This window comes from Zeus faber, assembly GCF_960531495.2.
Source record: "Zeus faber genome assembly, chromosome: 1".
In the NCBI taxonomy this organism is placed as follows: domain Eukaryota; kingdom Metazoa; phylum Chordata; class Actinopteri; order Zeiformes; family Zeidae; genus Zeus; species Zeus faber.
This window is the reverse complement of record NC_137193.1, coordinates 2288541-2298246: the sequence shown is the minus strand read 5'-3', so window position 1 is coordinate 2298246 and position 9706 is coordinate 2288541. Positions and strand designations below refer to the sequence as shown.

Sequence of the window (9706 nt, the reverse complement as noted above, 5' to 3'; positions counted from 1 at the left end):
CCCCCAATTTTTTTTTCTTTCAAGAGATGTTTCTGTTGAGTTGAGAAAAAATACTTTATAGGGAGCCGGGGAAATTAAACGTTCATTTCTGATAGTTGTGTCTTATTTAAATTAATGTTCTGTTTAATTGGTTGGGTAGTCATGTGCAATTTGTTCAATGAAAGCATGTTCAAAATAATTTATTTTATTTCTTTATTCAGTGAAAAAAGACAAAACAATACCCAACCCTAAACAGGACTGGGACCTGGGACTGGTAGATCTTGTGAGGTTGAAAATGCTGAAGTGGATCTTATATGTAAAAATGTTGGGCACACCTGATCTACACCATTTCTCTTGGGCAGCATCTGAAGAGAGCGCTGAGTCCGGTCTCAATTTACCGGCCAAACTTAGTTCCAACCCTCACTGATGGTCATAAACTTTGGGTAGGGTTCCTGGTACCAGAGCACCTTGGGCCGAAGGTCGATGATCGACTTTGGAGTCGTTTCATTGGACCTCAGGCCACATGTTCTGGAGACTCGGGTGTGAAGAGAGGGGCAGAGCTGTCTACCGATCACCACCTGGTGGTGAGCTGGATGTGATAACGGGAAAGGCTACTGGACAGACATTGAAGGCCCAAATGGTAGTGAGGGTTTGCCAGGAGTAACTGGTAGGGGACCATGTCTGGAGTGATTATAATGTACACCTTCCAAGGAGCCTCTGCCACATCCCGAAGTAGGCTGAGGACAATCAGTCTGAATGGATCCTGTTCAAAGCCGCCATGGCAGAAGCAGCTGCCAAGAGTCGAGGCCAGAAGATGGTCGGTGCGTGTTAAGGCAGCAAATCAAGGATCCGCTGGTGGACACCAGTAGTGGGGGAGGTGGTCGATGTAAAAAAAGAGTCCTCCCGGTCGTGGTTAACAGCAGTTTCAGGGGACTCCCGATTTGGCAGACCAGTACCGACAAGACAGACGGAATGCAGCTGCACTGGTTGCCGACGGAAGAGCTTGGGTGTGGAGAGACCACGCAGAAGTACAAGTGGTCTCGAAGAGGTTCTTGCAAACCATCCGACGACTCAGGCGGGGAAAGCAGGACACTGCCCAAGCTGTTATCAGGGTGGGAGGGGAGGTGCTAACCTCGACCGAGGTTATCATCGGGAGTTGGAAAGAACACTTTGAGGAACTCCTAAACCCGACTGATTCACGCCCATGAAGGAGGCGCCGCTGAAATCACGTTCCACCGCGGGGTTGCTGGCCTCTGCCTCTGGATGGGGAGAGGAGCTCGGCCATCCAGGAGGACCTCGGAGTAGTACCGCTGCTCCTCCGCATTGAGAGGAGTCAGTTGAGGTGGTTTCTGACAAGGATACCCCCGGCGCCTCCATTAGGAGGTGTACTGGACACGGTGAACAGGGAGGAAATACTGGGGCCCACCCAGGAGCCGCTGAATTCTCATTAATATTCATAACAAGTAAGAAAAGTTCACTTCCACCTTAAGTAACCTGAATCAAGTATTTGAGCCAAGGGAGCACACTTTTGGACTGTGTTGCATTTCTGTGTACACCTTACAATTAATTCAAAACAATATTGAAATGCACTACTTGGGTTGAAGAGCGTTATGTCTGGTTACCATAGCTTAAGTCATAAATGTTGCATTCTTTTGAATTCGGAACTTAGATTAACCCGACCTCCTACTTGAAAAAAGGGTAAAGGAACTGCCATTTAAATCAGAATTCTGAGTCAGATTTTGCGTGCAGAATGCTGAGGCCCGAATTTTAAGATAACAGACCTGACTTTGCAACAAAACGGCTGCACACAGTCTAACTTCTCAACTACTCTACAGTTTATCTTATCTTAACTTACATTTTGTAGCAGGTTGGATCGACAAGCCGCCAATTGGCCTGTGGCTATAACCGCAATACTGCAGTATTGCGCTCATCACCGTCATCGGGGGAAATTATATATAGGTACTCCTCACTTAACAACCTACATGTTTAACGACCGTTTGGACCTACGACCAGCTCTCTGACCAGTCTGGACCAGTCTGGATTGCGCACTGTGTACAATACCAAGTATCTCATCTCTTCACCCTTTATATACTATATACACTATATATACGAAAATTATATACTATATACACTGTATACATCTCATCACCGTTCCCGGTCTCAGTCTCGTTCCCGCAGTCTGTCAGTATTCACTATACTAGCTTCGCAATCACCACGCTCCCTTACTGTGAAATAACATTATGCACACTATATACATTATTTATACTGTATACACTATATATAGTATATACCCTCTTTATACTATATACACTGTATATACTATATACACTGTATATACTAAATCTTCTTCTTTCTCCTTCAGCTGCTCCCGTTAGGGGTCGACACAGCGGATCATCCGCCTCCAATACCTTCTGTTCTACACATTATATATACCAGCCACGCCCCCTTACCATGAAATAACAGGGGTCCTTGCTTATCGACCAATTCACTTAACGACCTGGTAGTAGGGATTTGTAGCAACCCAAGTTGTTGAGTGTGTATATATATATATATATATATATATATATATACACACACACACACACACACACACACACATACTCACCTTCCTGAAATAATGGCATGTCATTTTTTCAGGTTTTTCAGAAAACACCAAAAACTGAACCAAACATTGAATATATTATATTTATTAATGATTTAATTCAAAAAAGGTTATGACAATAGATGATTATTGACATACTAATAACAATATCTGTCAATTATGTAATATAACAGGAATAAATGACCTAGGCAAAGTTCTGAATATGCCTTTGTGAAGAAATTTTGAATCTTCAACTGTCAATAATAAAGCATAACTAACTAACAAACTAAACATAACGCTGAGGAGGCATGTGCATCTCCTCACTTCTCCCTCTAGGTCTTCTTTGCTGGGTTATTGACTGATGCCTGTTAATGTGGCAAAGAAGTGATGACACTCGACAGGCATGACGTGTTTAATTGACTGTGGGTCCTGGAACTTTCTCTCCTTGATTGGCAGAGCACTTGGGAACATTCTTATCCATGCCATGGGCTCATTTGGCACCTGTACCCTCTGTGGCAGTGCTTCCCACACAGAGTCCTCTGAGAAGGACAGCTTGAAATGGACCTTGCCTTCACTGCTAAACTGAAGAGCCCGCAAGTCATGCACAGTCGGATCTCCAGCTTTTTGAGCACCTTCACATGGTAAGGTGCCTTGCCCACTTTGAAACTCGTTCCATCTTGAAGATTCAGTTGGTAGGACAATGATGAATTGCGTCGGGATCCCTCAGCAACTTTCTTTTGCTTTATGTTAACCTTTGTGACCAAAGTGGTGACGTATAACAGACGTTCTTCCCATGTGTTCATTGCCCAAATCTTCTGAAATATCCACTGCCGCCGCTCTTCTGTCATGACCTGGCAGTCTCGAGTTGAGACCCGCAGACAGAACTTGGAGCTGCAGTGAGGACCCCTAGCCTTTGCGCTTATTTCTTTGCCACCTTTGCTCTTGTATGACATTCCTTTGATATGTTTCTCCTTAGATTCATTGTGATTCCATGTTCCCGGACTAAGGTGTTCATTTATTTTTCTTTTGACCGTATTGTTTAAATCAACATCTTCCTCCTCATCCCCCTGTTCTGGCGTTGTTGCCACCATGGTTAGGCTGTCTTCATTTTCAGGGGCAGAGGACTCATCACAGGTTGGGGTATAGTCTGGATCGCTGATAATGTCAGATATGTCCTCTTCATGGGTTAGTGTCTCATTGTCATTTTCAGTGGATGAGGCCTGATCGGTGTCAGGATTGTCAAGTGCATCTCCTACCAAAAAGGAAATACATTTCAACCCTTTGAGGTGTAAGTTCCCAACTGTGTGATCATTCTGAAAAACATTCACTGCCATGTGGTCACTTATATTAAGCTACATCAGGGATTCCCAAAGCGGTGTGTATGCAAGCTGCCTCCAGACACTGCACAACAGGCATACTAAAATACTGGTCAAATTATGTTATAAATACCAATATCATGTTCAAGTGAGATTTGCATTCATTAAAAACACAAAAGTAAAGAGGATCCTCTGTCATTTTTTTGTTATACACAATTTCTAGCTGTTAAGATTACAATACACTATTCAAATCGTTCTTAATCAGATCATGTAATGTAGAATAAAATAGACAAAAACTGTAGATGAAATATTGTTTGAAAAGACTGAAAAGAGTGAACAGAAAGCCTAACACTCGTAACAGCCGCAGATTCTGGAGCCTTTCCACTCTTTGCTAATGCTAGCTTTATGGACTTAGCTATTTTGCTGACTAAAAAGACTGAATAAAAGGACTAAATAACAAGCAATATAGCCTAGTCTATGTTACAGTAAACCTTATTACTTACCAATAGGGGTCGAGGCCTGAATCGTGGAAATAACTTCAGTGACAGAGTGGTAGATTTTCTTTCTTCTTGACGCAGCCGCCATCTTGAGAAGCTTGTAAAATTGCTTAAGTCACATTGTCTTTTGACTCAGGCAAAATAAAACTGCCAAACGGTCGTTAAACATGTAGGTTGTTAAGTGAGGAGTACCTGTATATTATTTGCCCCGATGATGGTGATGAGCGGAACACCACAGTATTGCGGTTATAGTCACAGCCCAATTGGCGGCTTGTGGATCCCACCTGCCACTCTTGACATAGGCCATTATACTAAAGGGGTAGAGGTGGCCAGCATCATGAGATGATTTAGGCCAAAAAAAATCTCTTTTGTCAAAAAATGACTTGTGTCATTATTTTAGGCAGGCAACGTTATGTTCAATCCCTCATTGAAACGTTATCCCTGTGCATTTTTTAAGCTTCTGTTTTATCCTGTTATTGTACCGCACATTGACTGACCAAAAAAAAAATAAAGAAAAAGTGCCGCCCGAAACAATTCATATGGTGACAGCGCTGTCTGCCAAACAAACACACATGGATGTGCCGTGGTTTCCAGAACTGAGGCCATGGAATTTAGCCTCAGACCTTCTCATCTGAATTTGGGTAAGATCGACGAAAGGAAAGTTTCCCCGAAATACTGCAGCATCCCCTGAAGGAAATGGCTTGCGACCATTGATCCAGACAACCCAATGACTAAGTGTGAGAGAGAAAGCAAGCAGTTACCTGACAGAGGTCCTGTGGTCTCCTTCCAACCCCCGTCGCTGTCTTCAGGTTCAGAACAGTGTGAAGAGAGGAGCTGCTCATCACCACCTGGTTCTAAAGCAGCAGCTGGATCTTCTGGATCCACTTCTACTTCTATTTCTACTACTTGCGTTTCCATCTGTTGAGTTGAGGTGCTGGCTACAGCTTCTACCTCTCTCTCCTCCTCAGTTTGGCGCTGATGAAGCTGTGACCACTGAGCGCACTCTTCATCATGTTCAGTCTTCACGGGGAACTCCTCCTCTTCCTCTTTAATGTGCGGGGGCCCCGGCTCCTCCTGGCCCAGACCGGGGCCCTGCTCCTGCTGCTCAGGGGGAAGCTCCTCTTTACAGACAGAGAGCTGCTGGAGCTCTGGAGGCAACGCTGACAAACAAACACAGGGAGGAAAACTCAAGTCACCGACACTTTAAGTGTAAAAATGCTTCTTATGTTGCTTTGAAGGTACTTTACCTTGCTGAATGCCCATTGGCTGGATGTGTGATTGATTCCCGTGTTGCTGCTCTCCTATTGGATGTGTGTAGATGATGGGCGTGGTCAGGGTTTGTCCCTGCAGCTGCGAGATGAGTGGCGCTGCAGAGTGTATGATCACGATGTAGGGGAGCACCGGCTGCAAGCACCAAACACTTCAGTAACTAATACATAACACAACAGGTGGAGCTGTGCTTGACTCTAAACGTTGTCAGAGGAACCAGATTTGGCTGTTCAAGTGAATACTCGACTATTCGATGGTGGCGGGGGGCTCTTCCTATAAGCGGACGCCGAGGGCGCGGAAAGGGAGCTGAGCTCATTTTGGGCACCTGCATCCCCCTTGTGGCACAGACCAGGCATGAGCCGGCGATCAGCGGCTAAAACAGCGTTTATATTCTAGATATAGGCTCCATTATTTCACGTCCCCTTATGGAACGAAGGCGTCCGTGACTCTTTCCCCGATCGCCCCCCCCTGCATGTCGAATGCACAGATAATTAAGCAGTGATAATTCTGTTCATAATTGGTTTTAGTTTTCTTCTTAAAAATTGAAAAAAAATAAAAAAATAAAAAAATAAAAATAAATAAAATTAAACCTACAAGAGTACCGTTAAAGTACCGAATCGATAAGCAGTATTGGTTAGAGTAGCAGTACCATTAAAATCTTAACGATACCCATCCCTGGAGTTGTGCCCGGTTCCTCCGTGCCCCGCCCCCGCACTGTTTTCACTTGATTTATTTGGAGGAACGGGGCACGGCGTTCGGGGCGTGTCCGGACACGGACGATTCACGCGTATAAAACAGAGTTTCAGTGAGAACAAACTGGAGTCAGCGTGTCCCGGAAGCTTTCATATTCAAGTGAAATATGATCTGTGTTTATTGAGCTTAAAAACAACTGATAAGCAGCATATATAGAGAATGACATCACCAAGGCATGTAGATGTAGAATATTTTATATTGAATATTCAAAATAAAATAAGTCCCCTCAGCAAACGTCATTTAAAAAATAAATACAAACACACAAATAAATAAGGAAATAAATAAATACATAAATAGATAGTTAGATAAATAAACACATAAATAAATAAACAGATAAATACATAAATACATAAATAAATAAACACATAAATAAATTCATAAATAAACATAAGTAAATACATAAATAAATAACAGGAATATGAGGACGTTGGTGAACAATAAGTAACAAGTGCAGCCACTTGAATTAACATTTCACTCAAATAAAATGTTGATCAAATCCAAAACTAAATAAATATGACAAGTAGGTCTAAATAAATAATAACGTTTGTGGTGTTGACGTCGGCTTTGGGTCGGAACTTAAATATCCCCAGAAAATACCAAACTATGGGACGCATGCGTCCAACGATGCGTCATCTGTCCGCCTCTCCTCAGAGTCGTAGACGCCGAGGCTCCGTCTCCGTGGTTACCGTGCTTACAAGCGCCAGCTGTCAGCCAGGGAGGGGGCGGGGCTTGGCTTTATATCCACTGACGTGATTAGTCGGAGGGGAAGCTTTCAGGTCGGCTTTAGATCGTCCAAACGGATTGGCTTGTGGATTGATCGGATTGTGCTGAGAGGGAATCACTTTCCCCGGACGTTGTGACCGGGGCGATTTAAATATGTCGGACTTCAACACATTTTCCCGGTCAAAAAACGGCAGTTACCGCATAATGGAAACGCTGGTAAAAAATATATATATTCATGATTCCTCAATGAAATGTTATTGCTGTGCCGCTGTTATCCTGTTATTGTAATGCAGAGACTGACAAAAAAACAAACAAACAAAAAAAAAAAACCCCCACTGCTAGACTTGCAGAATCTCAGTGCACTGACTGGTTTGCGGCTGATGATCCCACTCGTCCTCTTTTCCGGGGGCAGCGCCAGACTTTAATGACACACTGAAATGTATCGCCTCGATGTTAAACTCAGGACTGTGTAGCCGGACCGCAATACTAACTTCAACGCACGGTGAAGATCATACCGAACACCTTCTTTGCACAAGCTAGCACTCGCCACCCCAGAGACGCGGTGAAGCGAAAGCGGGACCGAGCGGGGCCCCGCGGGCGGATCGACGCGCCGGCTACACCGCCGGTGACGACCACGCCGGACCGGTGTGGGAGTTTGTTGTGAGCCCGACCTCGCTCTCCTCGGCTGAGAATGGACCCGGAGACACACAGAGTTGTGCCTTTGACTGCATGTGGACATTGTACATTTCACTGGGATGTGCAGCTCTGTGATCAGGTTCCGGGTGGTTTTAAATGTATTATTTTTGCTGCTTAATGTTTCTATAATCCTCGAGATAAGGCGGTGTCAGTCTGACAGGCAGGTTGGTGCCGTAGGAGGCAACACACATGAAGTCAGTGTTATTTGACTCAGGGTTCCTTCTGCCATTACTCAATGAAATTCAAGGACTTAAGTAATTTTATAAGCACTACTTCTTTATTTTCAAATACTTACTTTACTCTTTATTAATTCAAATATATGATAGATAATACATAATCTTCTATTTCCAACCATGCTGGATTAAATCGACATTTCCGTGGCATCATCTACATCATAAAAAGAGATTCAAGAAATATTTGATTAGGTTACGATCTGAGTAATAAAACCTGGGGGAACATCACCGCTTTCCAATGATCGCACTTCAGCACAAAAGTGGCTGTTTTCAAGGTATTCCAGAACTTCGATTCCCCAGAACGAAATTCAAGCGCCTCAAGGACCTGGTGAGAAGCCTGCGTTTACTAAAGAAAACAAAGGTATTTCTCACCACCTGTGATGAAGTCATGTTGCAGATATCCAGCTTCTCCATGTCAGTGTCAGTGATGCTGTCCTGCAAGTAAACACAGGTCAACATCAAGTACAACATGTAGTAACATATCATCAAGTACAACATGTAGTAACGTATTTGATGGTATGTTACTACATGTTGTACTTGATAGTATGTTACTACATGTAACATACCATCAAGTACAACATGTGACACAGTAGTAACAAACCATCACACACACACACACACACACACACACACACACACACACTATCATTATGACATTGTATGTTAGGGGACCTGGTACCCTCGTAGTACTAATGAATTATGACTACTATGACAAATAATACACAAACAGAATATTAAGTGATCACATCCCAGGGTGTGTGTGTGTGTGTGTGTGTGTGTGTGTGTGTGTGTGTGTGTGTATATATATATATATATATATGTTTGGTTTCATGGCAAAGGGAAGAGTTTTAAGCCACAAGCTAACGCTAACCTGCGGAGCTAATGCTAATGCTAACACAGTGCTATCCGCCCCCTGCTAAGGCACACACCGGACCAGAACACGAGTTAAAAAAGCATATTTTAAACTCAGATAACCCTCCACTTTTTAATACTACTACTACTACTACTACTTATAATAATAATAATAATAATAATAATAATAATAAACATCGGATAATACTTCACTTTAGGACGGGGAAGGGTCGACGGCGCTGAATCGAACCCATGAACAGCAGGTGATTTGTCGTGTGCCTGTATGATAAGTATTACGGTAAAACCTTTCGCTCCGGTGAAGTTATTTGTTCTTTGTTTCCTGGGAAAGCGGAGCACTGCCGAGAGGAAACTCAGAGGTGGAACTTCAAATCAACATTAAAGATGAATAATATGCGGGAAAAGTGGACTTTAGAGGAAGGAAACGACCTACTTCACAGACAAATTCAACAAGAGAGATTAACTACAAGTGGATAGGATATCGCCACACCACAACCCTCAATCTTTACAGTTACACTCAAATTCAACATTAAATCAATTTCGATGGTTATAACCCTGACGCGTATATAAAAAAAACCGAAGCCGTGTTCCTGTCGCAATTAAAAAAGGGAACTCTCCCCATCCTGCTTGAGAACATTCCGAAGTGGAACGTTTCCAGGCGGAACAAAGGTTTTTCTTTTCCGAGTTCCAACTCGTTTTGAACACAGCATCGGTCATCAGGTTTGTTTATGTTTCGCGCTGCATTCAGCCGAAGCGGAAACTCGGAAAAACGCAACTCCCGTCGGGTGG

The 9706-nt window shown here is 43.4% G+C and overlaps 1 protein-coding gene across 1 annotated transcript in view; it reads right to left on the bottom strand.

The window, feature by feature from the left end:
* LOC307239118 (uncharacterized protein) overlaps window positions 1–9126 on the bottom strand; it is a 14636-nt gene extending 5510 nt beyond the window's left edge. The window contains exons 1-4 of the mRNA XM_080012388.1: window positions 9113–9126; window positions 8420–8482; window positions 5621–5777; window positions 5135–5533 (exon numbers count right to left, since the gene is read on the bottom strand). Of these exons, the coding sequence (XP_079868514.1) occupies window positions 5135–5533; window positions 5621–5777; window positions 8420–8461 (598 nt within the window). The 5' untranslated portion in view covers window positions 8462–8482; window positions 9113–9126. The remainder of the gene's footprint in view (window positions 1–5134; window positions 5534–5620; window positions 5778–8419; window positions 8483–9112) is intronic.
* Window positions 9127–9706: the final 580 nt, after the last annotated feature.